Source organism: Mustelus asterias, chromosome 11 (assembly GCF_964213995.1).
Source record: "Mustelus asterias chromosome 11, sMusAst1.hap1.1, whole genome shotgun sequence".
Taxonomy (NCBI): domain Eukaryota; kingdom Metazoa; phylum Chordata; class Chondrichthyes; order Carcharhiniformes; family Triakidae; genus Mustelus; species Mustelus asterias.
Window position 1 is genome coordinate 93899231 of NC_135811.1, and position 25178 is coordinate 93924408.

At 43.0% G+C, this 25178-nt stretch overlaps 1 protein-coding gene across 2 annotated transcripts in view; it reads right to left on the minus strand.

Moving 5' to 3' along the window:
* Positions 1-24453, minus strand: part of dhx8 (DEAH (Asp-Glu-Ala-His) box polypeptide 8) — a 48186-nt gene extending 23733 nt beyond the window's left edge. The window contains exons 1-14 of one of the 2 annotated variants that reach the window (XM_078223974.1): positions 24207-24453; positions 18449-18534; positions 16884-16959; positions 16626-16711; positions 15166-15269; positions 12089-12424; positions 10834-10851; positions 10520-10664; positions 9709-9912; positions 8987-9074; positions 7347-7444; positions 6152-6299; positions 4931-5112; positions 605-799 (exon numbers count right to left, since the gene is read on the minus strand). In XM_078223974.1, the coding sequence (XP_078080100.1) occupies positions 605-799; positions 4931-5112; positions 6152-6299; positions 7347-7444; positions 8987-9074; positions 9709-9912; positions 10520-10664; positions 10834-10851; positions 12089-12424; positions 15166-15269; positions 16626-16711; positions 16884-16959; positions 18449-18534; positions 24207-24315 (1875 nt within the window). In that variant the 5' untranslated portion in view covers positions 24316-24453. The remainder of the gene's footprint in view (positions 1-604; positions 800-4930; positions 5113-6151; positions 6300-7346; positions 7445-8986; positions 9075-9708; positions 9913-10519; positions 10665-10833; positions 10852-12088; positions 12425-15165; positions 15270-16625; positions 16712-16883; positions 16960-18448; positions 18535-24206) is intronic. The other variant, XM_078223975.1, reaches the window with a different exon arrangement.
* Positions 24454-25178: the final 725 nt, after the last annotated feature.

Below are 25178 nucleotides of genomic sequence, written 5' to 3' on the forward strand. Positions count from 1 at the left end.
CAGACCTTCGGCGGTATCGTTAAAATGTTCCCACAAATTTATATTTATAGCACGAAAAGTAGCATATGACAACCCTTTGAAATGATTCATAAAAACAATATATTAGCATTATTCTGGACAAGATTTAGGACGGCTCGGTGGCACAGTGGTTAGCACTGCTGCCTGATAGCGCCAGGGGGTCTGGGTTCAATTCCGGCCTTGGGTAACTACCCGGTTGGAGTTTGCTGACTCTGCCTGTGTGGGTTTCCTCCGGGTGCTCTAGTTTCCTCCCACAGTCCAAAGATGTGCAAGTTAGGTTGATTGGCAATGCTAAATTGACCCTGTCAGGGAGATTAGCAGGGTAAATATGTGGGGTTACAGGGATAGGGCCTTGGTGGAATCGTTGTTGGTGCAGACTTGATGGACTGAATGGCCTCCTTCTGCGCTATAAGGATTCTATGATTCTAAGAGTATGTACATTAGAATACTATCCCAGCATTAAATGTGAAATATATTTGATCATTTCAACAACTCACTGGTGGAAAAAGCCTCAGAATGAGAACCATCAAAAAACAAGATCTCCAGAAGAAAATTAGTATAAAGCAGCCAGGCAATTTTGGCTTACCTCTTGACCCAAGCAGCAACCATACTCTTCTGACACTCTTTTAGCAACTGACATTGCGGCCACACGCCTTGGCTGCGTGCATCCGATTTTCCCCCGGGTTGTGTAGCCTGCCTCTGCCAAGTACTGGGTGATCTGAGTAGTTTTACCAGAGCCAGTTTCTCCGATGACAATCAGGACTTGGTTGTCGTGCACAGCCTACAAAAAAAATAGAAACAAATTACCAGAAATTAATTTTCAAAAAGGCAATGCGAGGACATGAAAGGTCGTGCTCAATTTCCAATAAGTTAAGTCCATTTCTGAAAAGCATTACAATAGAACTGGAACAAACTACAAAAGGAAACGGTGGAAATTACAAGGGATTGAGTTTCATAATGTGCTTGAAGGCAGTTCATTCCGTATGGGATTCCAGCTTCCTACTTATATAACTGTACAAGACATTGATAAGGCCACGTTTGGAGTACTGCGTACAATTCTGGTCACCCTGCTATAGGAAGGATGTTATTAAACTGGAAAGGGGGTAAAAAGTATTTACAAGGACGTTACTGGGATTGGAAGGTTTGAATTATAAGGAGTGAGTGGGACCTTTTTTCCCCCCTGGAGCAAAGGAGGATGAGGGGGTGACCTTATAGAGGTTTATAAAATCATGAGGGGCATAGATAAGGTGAATAGCCACGGTCTTTTCCCCAGGGTACGGGAATCCAAAACTAGAGGGATCTGAGGGGCAACTTTTTAAACACAGAGGGTGCTGCATATATGGAATGAGTTGCCAGAGATGGTAGAGGTGGGTACAATTACAACATTTAAAATACATTTGGACAGATACATGGATGGGAAAGGTTTAGAGGGATATGGGCCAAATGCAGGCAAATGGGACTAGTTCAGTTTCGAAACCTGGTTGGCATGAACGAGTTGGGCCGATGGAGCTGTTTGTGCTATATATCTCTATGACTCTAGTACAACGGATAATAAATGCCCACTTAAAATGGGAATGTTAATTTCAAAATCAAAGTTGTCATTTACAGCACTGCAACATTCTGTGACAACTGATGCAAAGAGTTGACTAAAAGTCACTAGACTGAAAAGCTGACTGTTTCTCTCTGCCTTGCCTGCGGAGTATTTCCAGCGCTTTCTGCTTGATAACAAGGATTTAATCCAAATTTTAAAATCAAATCAGAAATGATGGTCACCGCCACCTCTCTCACTATGTTATCTCCAAGTCACACTTAAGTATACAACTGATTATTTTTACACGATGCATGTCATTCATAAGAAGATTGGGTCACACGGAGTTGGGGATAGGGTGTTAGCGTGGATTGGGAATTGGCCATCCGACAGGAAGCAGAGAGTCGGAATAAATGGGTGCTTTTCTGGTTGGCAGATGGTAACTAGTGGCATGTCGCAGGGATCGGTACTGGGGCCTCAACTATTTACCATTTATATAGACGATCTGGAGGAGGGGACTGAGTGTAGGGTAACAAAGTTTGCAGACGACACAAAGATAAGTGGAAAAGTGAATCGTGTGGAGGGCGTAGAAGGTCTGCAGAGAGATTTGGACAGGCTGAGTGAGTGGGCGAGGATCTGGCAGATGGAGTATAATGTTAACAAATGCAAGGTTATTCACTTTGGAAGAAATAATAGCAAATTGGATTATTATCTAAATGGAAAGAAATTACAACATGCTGCTGTGCAGAGGGACTGGGGGTCCTTGTGCATGAGACGCAAAAACCCAGTCTGCAGGTGCAAGAGGTGACCAAGAAGGCAATTGGAATGTTGGCCTATATCGCAAGGGGGATAGAATATAAAAGCAGAGATGTCTTGCTGCATCTGTACAGGGCATTGGTGAGGCCGCAGCTGGAATACTGTGTACAGTATTGGTCCCCTTATTTGCGGAAGGATATATTGGCCTTGGAGGGAGTGCAGAGAAGGTTCACCAGGTTGATACCAGAGATGAGGGGTGTTGACTGAGGAGAGACTGAGCAGATTGGGTTTGTATTCATTGGAATTTAGAAGGCTGGGGGGGGATCTTATAGAGACCTATAAGATAATGAAGGGGCTGGATAGGGTAGAGATGGAGAGATTCTTTCCACTTAGAAAGGAAACTAGAACTAGAGGGCACAGCCTCAAAATAAAGGGGGGTCAGTTTAGGAGAGATTGAGGAGGAACTTCTTCTCTCAGAGGGTGGTGAATCTCTGGAATTCTCTGCCCACTGAAGTGGTGGAGGCTACCTCGTTGAATATGTTTAAATCACGGATAGATGGATTCCTGATCGGTAAGGGAATTAGGGGTTATGGGGATCAGGCGGGTAAGTGGAACTGATCCACTTCAGATTAGCCATGATCTTATTGAATGGCGGGGCAGGCTCGAGGGGCTAGATGGCCTACTCCTGCTCCTATTTCTTATGTTCTTATGTTCTTATAAAATGAAATTTACTTATTCAGTCCAAGTGATGAGCTTTTCCTTCAAATAACTGAACGGGGTTTCCTGTTAGATTTTAATTGCTGCCAATATTAAGAGAACCAAGCTGCTGGTTTCCAAATATCTTGAAAATCAAGGTAATGGTTTCCAAAATACCAAGATTACAAAAAATTAGAAATCTTTGAATATTCCATGAGTTCCACTTCACCACTGAAACATTGTCAGAATATTTGCAGACATTACTGAATACAGAATGTCCAAGTCCTTGATAAATTTAGTCCAAGCCCCAGTAAAACCCTCTGTACAAATCCACAACATTCTGTACCTTATTAGAGCAAAGGAAAATTAACTAAACTGTGCTGAACTGCTGCAGCATATTAATAATACCAAAGACTAAATAGATCAATGCTATGATTCTAGCTAACATAATTTCACAAGATTGAGCAGATTAATGCCGCAACTCAATAGGCCGGGAGGTTAGCGTAATTATATTTTATAGTTAACACAGCGCAACACGATAGCGCAAGTTACAAGTCCACATCAAGATGCCTTACGTAGGAATTTCCTAGTGTCAGGAGGAGAGGATGTAAAGCAGAGATATTTGAACCTCAGAGTGCCGGTCAAACAGCAACGTAAGCAGATGATTAGCAGCAGGATGCATAACGTCCTCTCAGCCAAGCAACTGCAACTATTAAGCATCCAAATAGGAAGTGGGATAGAGAGGCAAGAATCACAAACAGAATAATTGCCAAAGCAGTTAAAGTTCCCAGGATTGGATGTGGCAAAATTAAATTGCTCTAATTGAATTGTGAATTCAGTGGCATATGTAGCCAGGAGTGAGAACTGGTTTTAATGTTGCTAACTTTTCCTGCCTAACTATTCTGCTAAAATGAGTCGGAACCATCCAAAGTCTCTGATTAAATATCAGACTTTTGGAGGGTTTCAGACACAGGGGTCGGAATTATACTGGCACACCTGCCCCGATTCCGGGGGCGGGCGAGGCTCAGAGAACAGCATTCTCCATTGGCCTCAGATGGGATCGTGTGAACCTCGGGCAGATGTGCCGATAAAATTCCACCCAGGGTAATTGACCAATGGAAGAGATTTTCCAGCCAATTCCCATGCAATCCTTGCTTGGGGACTTCCGAGGGTTTCCCCAGTGCATCTTCACGGGTGCAACCCTCCAGGGGACCGCAAGATCTAAGTCATTGATATTTCTATCCATCCTCTCCCCTCCATCTTCACCCCATTTCCATTTATTTTATTTTGTTCTGTTTCTTCTTTTCGTCTCATTTATCCATTTTTATCATTCTTCATTCTCTCTTCCATTTTTCCACTTCTCCATTTCCGCTCTCTTTCTTGCCCCCTCCCCCCCAACTTCAGGTCAACTGCCTTAACCATCTGTACCCCTGTTCTGCCTTTCACACATTCTGATTACTTAATGGACACTTTTAGCACCTCTCTCAGCCATCTTTATCCTCATTTACGTTCCCTTTGTCCTTTTGCAGCCCCCCCTACACTCATTGTATAATTTCTTTCTGATTTTCTTTGCCCTCAGCTCTGACGAAGGGTGATACATTTAATCTGGATGCTGCTTGATTTTTTTTGTTCCGAATGGCAATCCTTAAAAAAGAAAATGTGATTTTTAAAAAATTTGAATAGACGCTGCTGTTCACTGTATGCCAGAGCTCAACATGATACAGAGTAAAGTGAAGCCATAACACTACTTAATAGCTGTAGCCTGGAACTACAGCATCCATGGAATAATTTACACAGAGAACGTACTTTATAACCAATTACCGATCAGATGTTATTAAATGTGATGGAGAGAAAATTGTGGAAAAGAAATTTACAGAATATGATGGAAATGTTTTGCGTGGTTATATGTCAATTTAATGTAATTTGTTTTACCTGAACCAGCTGTTCTTTAAGTCTGTAGATAGGTAGGCTCTCTCTCTGCTCAAGAATAGACATTTGGGTTTTACGACCGTATGACGCCTTGTTTCCTCCAAAGGCGTGCTTCTTCCACTCGGGTATGTCTTGGGGCATCATCCCTATGCCCCTCATGTTTGCTGCAATCTGTCGGCCATCAACTAGAAAATAAAGCCACATGGGTTAGAACTGCCTCACAATCTTTCAGGTGCTTTCTGCATTTGGTATAAGTATGACAATTTACGGGACTTCAAAATAATACTTTATTTGGGGTAAGGGGAAGATAATTAAAAAGGTGCAGTGAGCAAGACACTCTTTACTACATTTGGAACTCAAATCCATTCAGAATAATGAACTGAAATTCTGCTCTATTTGCAAGCTGTAGCAGTCCAAGTTAAAAACTGGACAGCTAGTTTCCAGTTGGGACACAACACAAACTATTAACCTGAAAAAACTGATCCATATAGAATCATATAACCCCTACATTGCAGGAGGCAGCCATTCGGCCAATTGAGCCTGCACTGACAACAATCCCACCCAGGCCCTATCCCTGTGACCCCATGTATTTACCCTGTGAATCTTCCTGACACTAAAGGAGCAATTTAGCACAGCCAATCAACCTAACCCGCACATCTTTGGAGTGTGGGAAGAAACCGGAGCGCCCGGAGGAAACCCACGCAGACACGGGGAGAACGTGCAAATCCCACACAGACAGTCACCCGAGACCAGAATTGAACCCGGGTCCCTGGCGCTGTGAGGCAACATTGCAAACCACTGTGCCACCGTGCCGCTTGATTCAGACGGACAAGGTGGCTGCTGCGAAAAGCACGGCATTCAGGCAATGGGGAGAGGTGTTCAACTCCGAGACACATCGTTAGGATCAAGTCTCAGAGCTTTCCTCAGCTTCTATTCCGGAGAGACCTGTGCCTGTTTGATATTCATTGGGTGCCAAAATCAGAAGTTTTCCATTCCCTAGCAATAGCACATTGAAAAGCAAAAGGTACACTCAAAAAAGTGAACTGTAGAAAGCTGCAGTTATTTTTAATAATTCATATAATTAGCAACTTTAAGCTAGAAAAGCATAAAAATATCACATTGCAAATGTCTGAAAAACAAGATCAGCAGAAATAAACTATTTACAAATCAATAACTTTCCTTCCCATCCTCAGCAGAAAGAACATACTTTAGCCATTAACGTACCATCAGGTAGTGGATCAACCCAGTGTTTATTGAGTCCCATTGGGATTGAGTCCATTTCTGCCTCACGCTGCGCTTGTTTCATCTCTCGTCTTTCTTTGGCCAGAGCGCTTTGCATCATGGCAGCCTGCGACAGCGAGCCATCGGGATTCTAAATTCAAAACGCAAACATTTTAACACTTCAATGGCAACATTCTGCAAACACAGTACCAACTAACTGGCTTTGAAAATGTTCAACGGCTTTAATTTAGCACAAAAGCCAAGTCAGCAAGTATGCCTCAGGAAACAGCTATTTTTATTAAAAAAGCAACTGGAAGCAGGAAATGTCAGAAACTCTGATAGCAGTGGAAGGTTCTCACTCTTGTAAATGTGTTAATGTATCGTGACAATTACATGGTTAAGCTAAGACAGGTAATAGTTATTGGCTCAACCTCCCAAAGAGTATAAATGGACACAACTGGAACAGATGCTGTGGGGTAATTATATGGAGTTCGTATTTCTGCTGAGTTAGGTGCAGAATAAACTTGCTGAAGGTAAAAGACAAGCTACAGTATTATTCCTCCATCACATACCAACAGTTATTATTAATAACTCTGGCTGTATCACTAAATCTTGATATAGTGCCTGTACTTCGGGATCCATAGAAGCACAAAGCTCCCTCATAAGGTTGCCTTTACCGAATAATTACAATGAATAAAAGTCTATTTTATTAGTGTCACAAGTAGGCTTACATTAACACTGCAATGAAGTTACTGTGAAAATCCCCACACTCCAACACCTATTCGGGTACACTGAGGGAGAATTTATCATGGCCAATGCACCTAACCAGCATGTCCTTCGGACTGTGGGAGGAAACCGGAGCACCTGGAGGAAACCCACACAGGCATGTTGAAAACGTGCAGACTCCACACAGATAGTGACCCAAGTCGGGAATCGAATGCGGGTCTCTGGCGCTGTGAGGCAGCAGTGCTAACCACTGCGCCACCGTGCCGCCCATTATATTAACTGCGTTAATGTACACCTTATGGACCTTCCTGGCTCAAGATGAGCTGCAGATTAACTACAACATTCCAAAAAGCAAGCAGCAAACATGCTTCAAGTGGAGTACAAATTTAAAATACATCTCACAAATTCAGCATAGAGAAATGCCAAAGAGACATCAACAGAGGTTGTGGATTCATTAACAGTTTTTGCATACCTTGACTATTTTAACAGGACTCATGTCCATGCTCTGCTTGGTATGTCCCCTAAGGAATGGAGGTTCTTCTTCCACTAGCTCTATCTCAAGGTCCTCATCTGTAAGGTAGTTGCCAACATCAATCAATAACTCATCAGGCTGCATATAAAATATTCATTTTTGATAGTTGACTTTTAATATTACAGAAATGTCTAAGACATCTCTGTTTGATAAATCGACAGTTCTGAACCCATCCACAATTCTGCAAACATAGAAAAATACAAAAACATGAGAAAAAACTGTTTTATATCTGCGGCAAGTGATCAGGGCCTGATATACTTTGCCTGAGAATGTAATAAAGACGTATTCAATCGCAGCTTTTGATGGGGAATTGGATAAGCATCTGAAGAGGAAAACTTCAAGCTCTGGGGAAAAGGCAGGGGATGAGCTGAATAGCTCTTAAAGAGAACTGCCTAAGTGGTCCCATGGTGTAATGGTTAGCATTCTGGACGTTGAATCCAGCGATCCCAGTTCAAATCCCGGTGGGACTTCAACATGTTTGCGTGGCACAGTGGTTAGCACTGCTGCCTTAGAGAGCCAGGGACCCAGTTTCAATTCTGGTCTTGGGTCACTGCCTGTGTGGAGTTTGCACGTTCACCCCATGTCTGCATGGGTTTCCTCTGGGTGCTCTGGTTTCCTCCCACACTCGAAAGATGATGTGGAGATGCCAGTGTTGGACCGGGGTGGGCACACTAAGAAGTCTCACAACACCAGGTTAGAGTCCAACAGGTTTATTTGGAATCACGAGCTTTTGGAGTGCTGCTCCTTCATCAGGTGAGTATATCCAAAGATGAGCGGGTTAGGTTGATTGGTCATGCTCAATTGCCCCTTGGTGTCAGGGGGACGAGCAGGGTAAATATGTGAGGTTACAAGGATGGGGCCTGGGTAGGATTGTTGTGAATGCAGACTCGATAGGCCGAGTGGCCTCCTCTTTCTGCACCGTAGAGATTCTATGATTCTATAGACAGATGGTTCTGATTTTTACTGAATTAATCCATTGTCATTGGGATCAATTGCATTATACTCTCCTTTCATGCATTGCATCATCCACCTTTGCACAGTGTAAAGCAGGAGGTGTGAGAAAACTCAATAAACCAATTGATACGAGTCAGATAGATCTGTAATTTATACAATACTGACAGTTTGCATGTACTGAAGCATGGTGCCACTGAACAATTTAAAAGCGTAGATTTTTTAATAGGTCTTAACAAAAAGGGCAAATGTAGCAGTTTTCATGTTAGTGAAAAACAACCAACAATATTTTAGCACAAGGTGCCTTTACCCCAGTAAAGCATCCCAAGGTTTACAGGAGTGTTACCAAACAAAATATGAGACCAAGCTAAACAAGGAGACATTAGAATAGGTTGATCGCAGAGATAGGTACTAAGGAATATCTTAAAGGAGAAAAGTCGAGAATCAGAGAGGTTTAGGTCAGGAATTCCAGACATTAGGGCCTGGGCAGCTAAAGGTACAGTTGCCATTGATGGAACAAGGAAAACCTAAGCTTAACGTAAGTAAATACATAATGTGACTCAGCTGTTAGCACCTTTCTTTTAAATTAAGGTGCTCAGTAGAAAGAAAGAACGCTAGATGAGTCATACCTTCTTCATCATCAACTTTGGGAAGGATGCCTGTCTCTTCATCAAAGTCAGGATACTCTTCTTTCGAGATAACATTTGCTGCAATCATCTGAAATTGTGATCATATACACAAAGAATAGAATAAGAGAACTCTACTTAGTTTTCAAATTCCTTGAAAAGGATGGTCGACTTATCAATCGTGATGCATGTGATGAAGCAGTGCTCCCTAGTGGCAGAAAACCACAAGTACAGAAATTTCACCACAGCTTCTTCTAAGTACAATCTGCTCTGAAACGCCCCCTCATCATCGGAAAACTATATGAAAAAACTCTCAAGTTAATATTATGCTTAACATTTGGCAGTGAAGAGAAGAAAAACACAGAACAAATGGAGATTTGGGAGATAAAGCAACACACAAACCAGTCAGTAACTAAGTAATAAACGATAGTTGAACAGTTATATCTGAAATACAGTAAGAAGTCTCACAACACCAGGTTAACGTCCAACAGGTTTATTTGGTAGCACGAGCTTTCGCAGTGTTGCTCCTTCCTCACCTGAAGACAGAGCAACCTGGTGTTGTGAGACTTCTTACTGTGCTTACCCCAGTCCAGCGCCGGCATCTCCACATCATATCTGAAACAGCCATCTGTCTTTTCTCTACAGATGACAATGGATATATTTTGTGCTGTTCTGCATCTTCAGTTTTCACTCTGGTAGGTTAGTCCATGTTAACTGGCCCCTACCTGTTTGATCTCCCACTTCTCAGGATCGGAGATTTTTGTGAGTCGCTTGCGTTCCAGCACATCATCCTCAACCTCGGGGGTGTTCACCAGCGAGAGATTACTGGGTCTGTCGGGGTTCCTCATGGTAGTTTCCTCATTGTTTTCTCCGCCCACGTTTCGGCGCCGGTTTGGATTTAGATCCTCTCCAGTCTCTTGATCTACATCCTAAGGAAAAATATTAAAGCAGGAACAATTTCAGCTCAGAGCTGGCCAACCAATGGGCTCCAAGCTCAAAATAAAAGTCTTTACTATTTGTTTCAGTCTGAGGCCTGCACCGGGCCTTAACCAGTTTTTTTTTTATTCACAGCTTTTGGTACTTCAATCAAAATAAAAAACAATTTAAAGTAAGCCCAATCGTGGTCCCCACGAGGGACAAACCAGATTCAAGCTGACAAGACAAGATACTTCATTCCATCTTGGGCCTCGATCAAACAAGATCCAAGCTGACAGGACGAGGCATTGCACCCCCTTCTGGGCTTGATCCAACGCTTCATCCAAAGGCCGAGATGGCTTTAAAAAATTGCATCAGGTAAAGCCTCAGTTTTACCCCATTGGAATCCCTGATCCTACCCTAGCCTGGGCAAACCACCATCGTAGGCGTGGGAACAGCCGGAGTTCAATGGGGTAGCCTCGTGCCCTGCCTGATCACGGTTGCAAGCCTGGCCAGGTAAGTATAGAGCCTTAACCAGTTTGGACAATGAAGTTTAAAGTTTTACTTTGAACAAACGATTGCGGTCAAAAATCTAATCCAAAATTACACTCTTTATATTACCTTCATACTTAAGCTGGTCTTCGACCCAGTGAATGATAACACCTTGATCTTAACTCTTTGACCTTTGCTGACGACGTCAGCAACATTGGCGACACGCCCTTCTCGCCTGAGCTCAGAGATGTGCACCAAGCCCTCCCATCGCTTTCTAAAAAATAGAGGGGAACAGAAAAGGCATTTATTTATTGGTAAACTGAGTGTGCAAACATTTACACACAATTCCTTTTACATAGCGAATGAAGCATTTTGAAACAGAAATGGATAATCTACATTGGTTTTTTTTTAAGCCAGTTACTTTAACGGATTCGGAGACACACCTGGGGAACGGCTGATATCTGAAACATTCAAGAAAAACACAACAGAGATAAAAACAATCAATAAGCAGGTTCTGGCTTTGCATTAAATACTTTCATAAAACTTATTCATATTTAGAGGCAATAAGTACATTTAATGATATTCACAAGATCTTTTAAAAATTCTAAAATCAAGCCTCAAGGCACACAGGGAATCCAAGGACAGCGCTAATCCCCGGTAATTACAACTTTTATTGTTTTAATAAAGTACAAGGAAGATGCATTACACTTCCAAAGCTTTGTTCTGTACTTCAGGCATGAAGCTCTGACTACTGCCCCAATTAAAACTGAAATACCTCAACAGATTGAAAAAGATGCCCGGTCTCGGACTAATGTTGTCCATTTTAAATCAACGTGGGCTTAATGAACTGGAGCAATCAAAATCTTGAGACAAACTCAGCTTTAAAAAAAACAATTTCTATGACCTTATTAAGTTCAGACTATCCATATCAGCTGAGCCCTTACACACATTTTTAAAAAATGGGAAGGTGACCCATGTGGACCGACAGATAAAGCTGACCAATAGTGGTTAGCACTGCTTGCTCACAGCGCCAGGGACCCGGGTTCAATACCCAGCGACCCGGGTTCAATACCCAGCTTGGGCCGCTGGCTGTGCGGAGTCTGCATGTGCTCCCCGTGTCTGCGTGGGTTTCTGCCGGGTGCTCCGGTTTCCTCCCACACTCGAAGACTGGTTAGGTGCATCAGCCATGCTAAAAAAAATTCTCCCTCAGTGTACCCGAACAGGCGCCGGAGTGTGGCGACTAGGGGATTTTCACAGGAACTTCATTGCAGTGTTAATGTAAGCCGACCCGTGACATTAATAAACAAACTCTACTTTAAAGATAAAGGCAGTTTGGTTACAATTTGGGAATGGAAGATTAAGTTTTTTGTTTTTGAGCACATTTGATATTCCCTTAAGGTCACCAGAATGCTTGCAATATTGGCTGAGCAGTACATGTGGCAGGGAAAACACACCTCCATGTGCCAAGTGACTTTTATAAACTGCTTGGACAAAAATTAGAATTTAAACACTTAGAAATTTGGACATTTTTGCTCAAGTGCAGAAAACTAAAGCGCAAAAGAAAAATCAGGTTTGAGAGATGTCTTAGTAATACATTGCTATTTACCAGAGATTATAAATCAATGCATTTCTCAACTGCTTCAGAGTGTCCCCATTATTTCTTACATCGTGCACTTTCTCTTGTGTGGTGTACTGTACCTCAGACCTTCCAGCTGTACAAAGCATCCAAACTGCATGATGCTGGTGACCTTGCCATTGTAGATCTCGCCCACTGATGGTTCCTCTGGCGGAGGCCGGTCGATGTGTCTATCTTTCCTCTTCTCACAAATCTTTTCATTGACTCTGACTCGATCCTTATGGTCCCTGCTCGGGCTCCGACTCCTGCTTCTGGGCCACTTGCTGGATTTACTTTTGTTCCGGTCTCTGGAGTGTGACCTGGACCTTGACCTGCGATGCCGTTTCCTGTCTCGATCTCGGTCTCGGTCTCGGCTGCGACTACGACTCCTTTTCTTTCTCTTTCCCTTTTCATTGGAGCTTTAAGAAAAAAATAAATTTGCTTTTAAAATCACAATGGATCAAGTGCATCATAAAAATGTTGACAGGACACATCAATGTCAAGGAGTGAGAAAGGCCAGAAAAATATTAACTCTCTAATTACAACATCCCAATAGGTTCCAGGGTCCTTGTTTCCACTAGCAGCAAATATAGTTTAACTTCAGTGGTTGAGAAGCTTTTAGAAACAATAACTGGGGTGATACAGAAAGGGATCTCGGCGTCTTTGTTCATTAATCACCGAATGTCGGCATGCAGGTACAGCATGTAATAAAAAAGACAAATGGAATGTTAGTATTTATTGCAAAAGGACTGGAGTATAAAAGTAAAGAAGTGTTGTTGCAATTGTACAGGTGAAACTACATCTGGAGTACCAGAAAACCTAAATGATCGTCATGCAAGTTTGTCCTCTTCTGGCCTCTTTGGGAGTGGCACGCACAGTATTACAACTTCCTGAAACACTTTTTCCCTCAAGTAATTCTCTCTCCCGTCCACAACAGACATTGCAAAATCAACCAGAAATCAACCAAAAAATTAACCAGAAATTTCCTTTTTTTAAAAAATCTCGTGGCTGCTCATCAGTTCAATACTAGACTTGATGTATTATTGTGTGACCTTAGAAAACCTGATAGCAGTACAGGCTAGTTATACCCAGATCCTTTGTTTTTGCTATCATTGTTTTTGCTCGGACAAAAACATTCTTTACCTAAATCACTGTTTTCAAAAGAACAAGAACAAATTTCTGTTAATGAGTTTAAGCAACCTTCCCAAATAATTTAGTCAATTATCTTTGTGAAATTACAGTTAACTGCACCGTTTAATAACTGTATAAAAATTTAATTTCTAATTAACATTAATAAAACACAACTCAAATTTCAATAATCAGGCACTAGACGGATGTTCAAAATTTAAAATCAAATTAAATAGGTTCCGTTGATGAAGACAGCACGTTTGAAGCTGAAGAAACAAGAGATTAAGAAACCACTTAGAGAGGGCACTCCCTTCTTTGCCACATTCTCTGGTTTGTGACAATAATTCATATAGGCCGGGACTGCTCATGCAATTCTAGATTTGAGGCCTGGATAGAGTGGATGTGGAGAGGATGTTTCCACTAGTAGGAAAAACTAGAACCAGAGGGCACAACCTCAGGCAAAAGGGACGATCCTTTAAAACAGAGATGAGGAGGAATTTCTTCAGCCAGAGAGTGGTGAATCTGTGGAACTCTTTGCTGCAGAAGGCTGTGGAGGCCGGGTCATTGAGTGTCTTTAAGACAGAGATAGATAGGTTCTTGATTAATAAGGGGATCAGGGGTTATGGAGAAAAGGCACGAGAATGGGAATGAGAAAAAACATCAGGCGGAGCAGACTCGATGGGCCGAGAGGTCTAATTCTGCTCCTATGTCTTATGGCCTTATTTTGTGTGGGCATTTTAAGGGTCAACCATATTGCTGTGGCTCTGGAGTCACACATTGGCCAGACCAAATGGCAGATATCCTTCCCTAAAGGGCATTAGTGAACCAGATGGGTTTTTACAATAATCAACAATGGTTTCATGGTCATCATTAAACTTTTAATTCCAGATTTTTGTTGAATTCAAATTTCACCATCTGCCCTGGTGGGTTTCGAACCCAGGTCTTCAGAGCATTACCCTGGGTCTCTGGATTACTAGCCCAGTGACAATACAACTACACCACTGCAGGAGATTAATTTTCCTGGAAGGATGAGGACAAGATAGAATAAAAGAAAGAATCATAGAGAAGGTACCTCCTGGTTTCTCAAGGGGGAAAAAAGCCCATAACTGGTTGAAACACCGCCCCCCCCCCCTCCTCCCTCCTCCCAGCCAGCTTTCCCTGATCCTAGTGGGAATCAGACTCCTGCTCAGAACGGACTGAAATGTTAATATAAAATTCAATACCATTGCAACTGAAGTCCCAAATTAAACTTATTCCACATTAATTCACTGGCTTAATGTGCAATTCTGTTGACTCTGTTGAGGTTATAGTATCATGGACATTGGAAACCTCTCATACCTTGACCAAGGAACCGTTTACCTCTGAATCTAACATGAACAGAGTATTTTGGCGTTGAGGGCATCACAGGAAATTCAGTTTTCCTTTCCCCTAATGCATACCGTTCAGCTGAAGTCACTGGACAGGAACCCAAAGTGGAAACCCTAGCTGATTCTACCCCTTCCTTAACCCAGGACCCCAAGACCAAACCCTCAAGATCAGGGAGTTCAGCATAGATTGGGGGTACGAACCAAGAACTTTCTGGTCTGTGTAGCTTACTGCCAGGTCAGGTGGTACATTTTTCCACTCATCTATTAAAGAAGGGAAGTTAGGGGGAGGCGATGGCCTAGTGGTATTATCACTAGACTATTAATCCAGAAACTCAGCAAATGTTCTGGGGACCCGGGTTCGAATCCCGCCACGGCACATGGTGGAATTTGAATTCAATAAAAAATATCTGGAGTTAAAAATCTACTGATGAAACCATGAAACCATTGTCGGAAAAACCCATCTGGTTCACTGATGTCCTTTAGGGAAGGAGATCTGCCGTCCTTACCTGGTCTGGCCTACATGTGACTCCAGAGCCACATCAATGTACTTGGCTCTCAACTACCCTCGGGCATCTAGAAATGGGCAATAAATACTGGACAGCCAGCGACGCCCATATCCCACGAATGAATTAAATCACCCGGAAAGGAAACTGTCGACTGCGTACCTGCGCTTGCTACTCTTCTTAACATCATTCTTTGACGGCATTAAGGCCTCGAGCTCCTTTAATGCATCTGCGGCTACTTTCATATCATCTTCATCCAGCAGCGTCTGCAAAACACACATTAGTTTGGGTTTCAATCAGAATAAGTAACAAGAAGCAGTAGCATCGTGGAGACATGTCTACAGAGTGACTCATAAATGGCTTCATCCAAAATAATGCGAGACTTCAACGTGGAAACAACGCCATTCAAAGATTGCTAAAGAATGGTTTGTTGCCCGCATGCTATTATGTTGTCAGATGTTAAATGATAGAGACCTTTGATTATTATAAAGGGTACATACAGTGTTCAAATGCTTCAGGGACATCCAGCAAGGCAGCTACCAGTTTCTGCAGTAATACTGAATAAGTCCTGGCTAAAATAATAGAAAGTTATTTCATTTGACAATGCAAAACAAGGAAAAGCTGCAAATATTTTGATATACTTGTCATGGGAACTTAGAGCCTTATGGGTTAATGTAGTCTTTCACCAACTGGAATTGATAGTATGTTTGATAGGTAAACAAAGCCTGTGTTTGCCAGAATTTAGAAGAACGAGAGGTGATCTCATTGAAAAGTATAAAATTCTTAAAGAGCAGGACACTGTAAATGTTTTGAAGCTGTTTCTCCTGGTAGGTGAGACTAGGATTAATGGCCAGTGGCTCAGGATAAGGGATCAGCCATTGAGGACTGAGGGGAGGGGAAATTCCTTCACTCAAAGTGTAGCGAATCTTTGGAATTCTCCGTTCCAGAGGGCTGTGGGATATTCAGTCATTGAGTTTTTAAAAACGGAGGCCAATAGGGCTAAACAGTCAACTTCCGCTCCTACTTCTTATGTCTTCATGATGAAGAAGCCATTTAGAAACCCAATGCAACCAAGCATCTCCTCAAAAAGGACGACTTGAAAGCTGAAACTAAAGGTTACATTTCCAAATCTAACTGCCCTTCAATTCTCCCTCATAATGTCCACAAAATATACGAAATCAACCCCTTCAAAGCAGCTGAGAAGATATCCACTTTGTGCGGTTACTCGAGGGTGGGATTAGTATATCGCAAAGGGTAGAGATGAGAAGAAATACTGAATGTTACAAATCAGATTTGGGTTCTGACGAAAGGGAATACTTGAAAGGTTCACCTGCCCTTTCACTTTCAGATATGACTGGCTATTCCCAACATTTCTCGTTCAGATTTCAGTGCAAGAATGAAAGTCAGCCTGTTCAATGAAGTTATCTTCAACTAAACATAAGAGGGCAGTTAGAAACAGTCAGAAGTTTCACAACACCAGGTTAAAGTCCAACAGGTTTATTTGGAATCACAAGCTTTCAGAGCGCCGCTCCTTCATCAGGTGAGAAGTTAGAAAGATCAGCCATAGAAATAATTAAATCCCCCATTAAGGAAACTGGGAGTGAAGTAAATATAGAACATACCCTTGCAGATGGGTTATCAGGCAGACACAATGCAGGGAACAGCTCCTTCATTTTCTCCTTTTCTGATTTTGGTTTGACTGTTTCCACTGTACAAAAAATATTGAAAGAATGTCGTAAGGACTTACACAAAAAAGGATGAAAATGGGATTAATACTTGCACAGCTCTTTCAGAATGACGGGCTGAATGGCCTGGTGTGCTCTGAGATTCCATGAAATCACTTAAACAGAAACAAGAGGAGAAGGGGGCGTATTTCTCACCTTTGCAGGAAGTTGATGGCTTGGCTGGAGGTCTCATAGTCTGTATTAGACGTAATAAATTACTGACGAGTGAATCCTAGAAAACAGCAAAAACAAACACTGATATTAATCAGAGCAAACAATTTAGATACAGAATAAAAGTAGATACTCAGAAGGGGATTGTTCCTGGCAACAGCCTACAGCACGTATTGCTTTAAATTGCATGATAATATTTAAATAGTAGATATAGATCATAGAATCCTACAGTGCAGAAAGAGGCCATTCGGCCCATCGGGTCTGCACCGACCACAATCCCACCCAGGCCCTACCCCCATATCCCTACATATTAATCCGCTAATCCCTCTAACCTATGCATCCCGGGACACTAAGGGGCAATTTAGAATGGCCAATCAACCTAACCCGCACATCTTTGGACTGTGGGAGGAAACCCACGCAGACACAGGGAGAATGTGCAAACTCCACACAGACAGTGACCCGAGCCGGGAATCGAACCCAGGTCCCTGGAGCTGTGAAGCAGCAGTGCTAATCACTGTGCTACCGTGTTGTATGAAAACGTGGAGGTGGGAAAAAAGTTATCATCTACCTCTGATCATGTCGAATTTACTTTCAGAACAAAATAAAACTTGAATTCAACTAAATTAAGCAACATTGGCCTGTGAAGTATCCTACTTTGAATAAAATGATTGACAAGAATTACGTGTAAATATTTCAAATTCATATAGTTGGGTCCTCAAGCAAACATTGAGCCCTTTATTTGAAATGTCAAGGAGCATGAAAGCTGCACTCTCATTTTCTGGCATTCACCAACTTCTCGCTCATACTCAGTGTGTGCGCCTTGCCCACATAGTGCCCAAAAGGAAGGGTGCTGCACAACCAAATATTTAGAATCATACAATGCAGAAGAGACTCTTCGGCCCATCAAGTCTGCACCAATGTGTGAGAAACACCTGACCTCCCACCTAATCCCATTTACCAGCACTTGATCCATTGCCTTGAAAGTTATGACATGTCAAGTGCTCATCCAGGTACTTTTTAAAAGGATGTGAAGCAACCTGTCTCCCCCACCCTCCCAGGCAGTGCATTTTAGGCCTATGATTTAGCAGATTTGATGGAGAGCTTCATGCAATGGGAATGCATATTAGGAATTTGGGTGAGGGGCCCAGCCAGCTCCTTTAATTGTCCAAATATTAACACAAACTATTGGGGTTGCAAATCTTTCAATCTGCTCACGTTCCATTACGTGTCCATTACTCAGCAAAACAGCACAATGTTGCAAATGCATCCTGTAATGTGTTTCAGACGCTGAGAATCTGAGCAAAATAGTGGGAAAAAAGTCCCCTTTCTTGTCACGACAACCAACCAATGGCAATATAGCAGAAAATATTAGGAAATACCTCTGATCATTTTGGTCAAAGTGAATTGCACAGCAGTACAAGATCTGATGAAAGGTTAATTTTCATTCTCTCCCCGCAGATGCCGTCTGACCTGCTGAATATTTCCAGAATTTTCAGTCTTTATGCACATTAATAAGGTTGAAATTGGAATCCACCCTCTATCGACCTTACCGTAAATTCAGCTCCATTCTTCACCAGTGCTCCTTTAAAAGTATCAAAAGTAATATTCTTCTCAGCCAGATTGATGATGAACTCAGCTGGAAACAGGAAAACAATGGTGCATTGAGAATAATAGCAGCGATTTTCAGTCTGACATACCACATTGCATCAAATCAAACACATCCTTGGATTGGAAGTGACAAAATACTAATTATGAAACAGATGTTAAAGATTATTAATGATTCGAACACAAATACTGCACCCAGTAAAAGGATTTGTTTATGTTAGGAATCGTAACACATTTTAGGACTTTTGGATGTCCCAAAGTACGTTACAGATGATTAAGTATTTGGCTGAAGCGTAGTCACTGTTATAATGCAGGAAATGTGGCAGCACACAACATCCTACATGCAGCATTGAAATAAGGCCCAGCTATCCTGTTTTCAGTGATGTTGTCTGAGTAATAAGTATTGGCTAGGGCATTGCAGTGACCTCCTTTGTTCTCCACAATAGTCATGATGTGGATATGCCAGCATTGTACTTGGGGTGGACACAGTAAGAGGTCTCACAACACCAGGTTAAAGTCCAACAGGTTTATTTGGTATCACGAGCTCTCGGAGCGCTGCTCCTTCACCTCCAACTCATCTTATGAAAGAGCAGCACTCCAAAAGCTCGTGATAACAAATAAATCTGTTGGACTTTAACCTGGCGTTGAGAGACTTCTTACTCTGCAATAGTGCAATGAGATCTTCTACGTCCAACTGACAGCACAGGTTGATCTATTGCCTCATTCAAAAGATGGAACTTCCAACAGTGCAGCACTCACTTGTTACTGCATTGGAGCGCCAGCCTAACTTTTGTGCTCAAGTCATAGAATAGAAACATAGAAACATAGAAACCCTACAGTGCAGAAGGAGGCCATTCGGCCCATCGAGTCTGCACCGACCACAATCCCACCCAGGCCCTCCCCCCACATTTTTTACCCACTAATCCCTCTAACCTACGCATCCCAGGACTCTAAGGGACAATTTTTAACCTGGCCAATCAACCTAACCCGCACATCTTTGGACTGTGGGAGGAAACCGGAGCACCCGGAGGAAACCCACGCAGACACGAGGAGAATGTGCAAACTCCACACAGACAGTGACCCGAGCTGGGAATCGAACCCGGGATCCTGGAGCTGTGAAGCAGCAGTGCTAACCACCGTGCTACCGTGCCGCCCATCATAGAATCATAGAGGTTTACAGCATGGAAACAGGCCCTTCGGCCCAACATGTCCATGCTGTCATTTCTTTTTTAAACCCCTAAGCTAGTCCCAATTGCCCACATTTGGCCCATATTTCTCTATACCCATCTTACCCATGTAACTGTCTAAAGGCTTTTTAAAAGACAAAATTGAACCCGCCTCTACTACCACCTCTAGTGGCTTGTTCCAGACACTCACCACCCTGTGTGTGAAAAAATTGCCTCTCTGGATGCTTTTGTATCTCTCCCCTCTCACCTTAAACCTATGCCCTCTAGTTTTAGACTCCCCTACCTTTGGGAAAAGATATTGACTATCCAGCTAATCGATGCCCCTCACTATTTTATAGACCTCTATATGATCACCCCTCAGCCTTCTATGCTCCAGGAGGAAAAAGTCCCAGTCTATCCAGCCTCTCCTTATAACTCAAGCAATCAAGTCCTAGTAGCATCCTAATAAATTTTTTCTGCACTCTTTCTAATTTAATAATATCCTTTCTATAATAAGGTGACCAGAACCGTACACAGTACTCCAAGTGTGACCGTACTAATATCTTGTACAACTTCAACAAGACGTCCCAACTCCTGTATTCAATGATCTGACCAATGAAACCAAGCATGCTGAATACCTTCTTCACCACACTGTCCACCTGTGACTCCACTTTCAAGGAGCTATGAACCTGTACCCCTAGATCTCTTTGCTCTGTAACTCTCCCCAACGCCCTACCATTAACTGAGTAAGTCCTGCCCTGGTTCAATCTACCAAAATGCATCACCTCACATTTATCTAAATTAAACTCCATCTGCCATTCGTCAGCCACTGATCAAGAACCCATTGCAATCCGAGATAACCTTCTTCACTGTCCACTTTTGCCACCAATCTTGGTGCCATCTGCAAACTTACTAACCATACCTCCTATATTCTCATCCAAATCATTAATATAAATGACAAATAACCAATCTCTGAGGCACACCGCTGGTCACAGGCCTCCAGTTTGAAAAACAACCCTCTACAACCACCCTCTGGCTTTTGTCATCAAGCCAAGTCCTTGGAATGGAACTTGTACCCAGAACCACTGGTTCAGAGGCAAATATGTTATCACTGAGAATGGTTTAAGCAATGAGAACTATTGATATTCACTTGTTTCAGACTGAGAAATAATGTTAATTCACCAATCATGTTAGTTCAAAAAGTCCCAAAACAATTGACAGTGCTCAGTTGATATAAGGTAAAACAGTATTCCACAAAAAGAAATGCACTGACAAAAGTAATCCAGACTTGAGACGTTGGTTCTGTCCTCTCTCTACAGATGCTATCAAAACTGCTGAAATCTTCCAGCATTTTCTATTTTTGCTTCATGTTGCTTTATTAGTTTAAAGATTGTTAGCAATTTCTAAATCTCTAAAATCTCACTATTGGTTATAAGATAATCACAAGGATGCATAAAAAATTCAAAAGTGATGGTCCTTTCACTCTAATTGAAAGAATTGAAAAACCAAAATGACTTGAGCAACACAGTGGTTAGCACTGCTGCATCACAGTTCCAACAACCCGGGTTCAATACCGGCCTTGGGTGGCTGTGGACCTTGCACGTTCCCCCCGTGTCTGCGTGGGTTTCCTCGCAAAGTCCAAAGATGTGCGGGTTAGATGAATTGGCCATGCTAAGTTGCTCCTTAGTGTCCCAAGATGTGTAGGTTAGATGGATTAGCCATGATAAATGTGTGGGAGTATGGGGATAGGGCAAGGAAGAGGGACTGGATAAGGTACTTGGTCAGAGAGTTGGTGTGGACTTGATGGGCTAAATGGTCTCTTCTGCACTGTAGGGATTCTATGACTAAAACAGCTTTCATCTCTTCCCTCCCCATCATCCACACTCGGATCAACTTTTAACTTGATGTACAGTATTCATTGCTCACAATGTGGTCTCCTCTACATTGGGGCTTGGCTGATCACTTTGCTCGGTTCAGTGTACAAGCACAACCCTGAGCTTCAAGTCATTTACCATTTTAATTTCTCACCACACTCTCATTTTGACTATGGGCTCCCACTGCTCCAATTGAGGACAATGGAAGAATGGGGAACAGCATCTCATCTTTCAATATTTTAAAAATTGTTTCACAGGATGTGGGCATTACTGACAGCATTTGTTGCCTATCCCTAATTTCGCTTGAGAAGAGCTACCATATATTTCCAGCATTTGATATTCAATAGTCACTCTTGATAACACAGGGATTCCAGATTTAAATATTCTTGTACAGGTCTCTGGGATGTGTTCAAAGCTAATTGTTTTCAAAACTGAGAACAATGATAGGCTGCTGGTTTTCAGTGTCAAGATATAGGAACAGTCGCAGAATCACGCAGTGCGGAAGAGGCACTTCGGCCCATCGAGCCTGCACCAACTTGAGAAATATCTAAGCTACCTACCTAATCCCACTTACCAGCACTTGGGCCATGGCATGTTTATAACACAGTAAGAGCTTTAACAACACCAGGTTAAAGTCCAACAGGTTTATTTGGTAGCAAATGCCATTAGCTTTCGGAGCGCTGCTCCTTCGTCAGATGGAGTGGATATTGGCTCTCAAACAGGGCATACAGAGACACAAAATCAAGTTACAGAATACTGATTAGAATGCGAATCTCTACAGCCAACCAGGTCTTAAAGATACAGACAATGTGAGTGGAGGGAGCATTAAGCACACCGTTCGACAATCACCAGACAAGACTGTTCTCTTCCTGTGGGGGAGCACTTCAGCGGTCACGGGCATTCAGCCTCTGATCTTCGGGTAAGCGTTCTCCAAGGCAGCCTTCACGACACACGACAGCGCAGAGTCGCTGAGCAGAAACCGATGGCCAAGTTCCGCACACATGAGGACGGCCTAAACCGGGATGTTGGGTTTATGCCACATTATCAGTAACCCCCACAGCTTGCCTCCTGGACTTGCAGAATCTCACTGGCTGTCCTGTCTGGAGCCAATACACATCTCTTTAACCTGTGCTTAATGCTCCCTCCACTCACATTGTCTGTATCTTTAAGACCTGGTTGGCTGTAGGGATTAGCATTCTAATCAGTATTCTGTAACTTGATTTTGTGTCTCTGTATGCTTTGTTTGAGAGCAGATTTCCACTCCATCTGACGAAGGAGCAGCGCTCCGAAAGCTAATGGCATTTGCTACCAAATAAACCTGTTGGACTTTAACCTGTTGTTAAAACTCTTACTGTGTTTACCCCAGCCCAACGCCGGCATCTCCACATCATGTTTATAACATCCAAGGCTAAGTGCTCATCCAGGTACTACTTAAAGGATGTGAGGCAACCTGCCTCTACCACCCTCCAATGTAGCACATTCCTGACCATCACCACTCTCTGGGTAAAAATGCTTTTCCTCACATCACTCCTAAACCTCCTGCCCCTCACCTTGAACTTGTGTCCCCTCATGACTGGCAGTTGATCACTGACTGGCAAAGTGAAGACCTGAACAAAATTTGTCAAGACTCAATTCTTACCGACTCACCTGGAAACCGAACAGCAACACAGGTATTCAACCATTCCCTTTCTATGTCATACTATTTGCTATACTTCGCTCCCTCCTCACAAGAAGTTGGAACATAAACAATTCGAGTCTCTCTCTCCCCTTTGACACTTATAAAATACATGTTTAACTTCAGAAGCTATTCCAGGATCTGTTGATTATTTTACATACTTTCCAGACTTTCACTGAACTAACAAACAGACTTGAGTTCTTAAAATATTCCAATACAGCCCATATTGCAAAGTAGTAGGCATGAGATTTTTGAGCCAGTGTGAATCAGAGATCACAAGCTGTTCTGACAAAAGGTCAGGGACCTGAAATATTAACTCTGATTCTTTCTCCACTGACGCTGCCTGACCCGTTTAGTATTTCCAGCATTTTCTGTTTTTATAGTACAAATCTCATTTGGGCTATAGCGTACCTCATTATGGTACAGACAATGAGTGACCCAAACCGGGATTCGCGATTCAGGTCACTGTCTGTGCAGAGTCTGCACATTCTCCCCGTGTCTGTGTGGGTTTCCTCCAAGTGCTCCTGTTTCCTCCCACAGTCCAAAAGGCATGCTGGTTAGGTGCATTTGTTATGCAAAATTCTCCGTCAGTGTACCCTATCAGGTGCCAGAGTGTGGCGACTAGGGGAATTTCACAATAACTTCATTGCAGTGTTAATGTAAGCCTATCTGCGACACTAATAAACAAACTTTAACTGCGGGAGAATTTAGCATGGCCAATGCACCTAACCAGCACGTCTTTCAGACTGTGGAAGAAAACCGGAGCACCCGGAGGAAACCCACGCAGACACGGAGAGAACGTGCAGACTTCACACAGTGACCCGAGGCCCCAGTCGAACCTGGGTCCCTGGCGCTGTGAGGCAGCAGTGCTAACCACTGTGCCACCGTAGTGCTGGGGTTTCCTCTTTCCTTCAATGGAATGGCTGAGAAATAGGAGGCACTGGGGACCCAGGGGGATTGGGGTGGTCTGGCCACCCAACTTTCTTACCCAAGTCCTTGTCGTTGATACCCAGGTGGTTGTCCAGCTCAGTGCAGACCTTGGAGACTAGGGAGAGGTACTCGAGCTTACTGAGCTCCTCCAGCGCCACCTCCGCCATCCCAGCACTCTAGATATCGATCCTGTCACAGAGATTCGCCCGCGGCCCCGAAACCCTGGGCAAACAGCTTCACAACAAACACCGCTTCAGCCACACAGCGGCCGCCACCATCTTGACGCACGCCCGTCACCTTTCACCTTTCCTTGTTGACGTCATCTCGTCGCCCCGCACTTCGGCAATTCCCGGAGGTGCCCGAGCGCGAAGTTCCGGCGCCCGACCGCCAGGGGCCGCTCGGCACCAGCGCCCGAGCCCAGTGCCCAAGGCAAAGTCACGTGGTCCAGGGATTAGCAACACTGCAGTTGTTGTTGCAAAACTCTCACTCAGCACTGGGAAAGTCAGAAGCTATTGAAATGCAGGTTCATCAGCACTAGGGGGAGGCCATGACCCAGTGGTATTATTAATAGACTGCTAATCCAGAAACTCAACTAAATGTTCTGGGGATAAAACCAAAATGCTGCGGATGCTGGAATCTGAAAGAAAACCAGAAAATGCTGGAAAATCTCAGCAGGTCTGACAGCATTTTGAGTCTGGACGACCCTTCGTCAGAGCTGGAGAGCCTAGTTCAAATTTGAATTCAATAAAAAAAAGTAACTATTAATTTGAATTCAATAAAAAAAATGAAGTTTTAAGAATCTACTGATGACCATGAAACCATTTGTCGATTGTCGGCAAAACCCATCTGGTTCACTAATGTCCTTTAGGGAAGGAAATCTGTTGTCCTTACCTGGTCTGGCCTACATGTGATTCCAGAGCCACAGCAATGTGGTTCACTCTCAACTGCCCTCCAACGGCAATAAGAGATGGGCAATAAATGCCGGCCGGCGACGCACATGTCCCACAAAATAATTTTTAAAAGGTTGAAA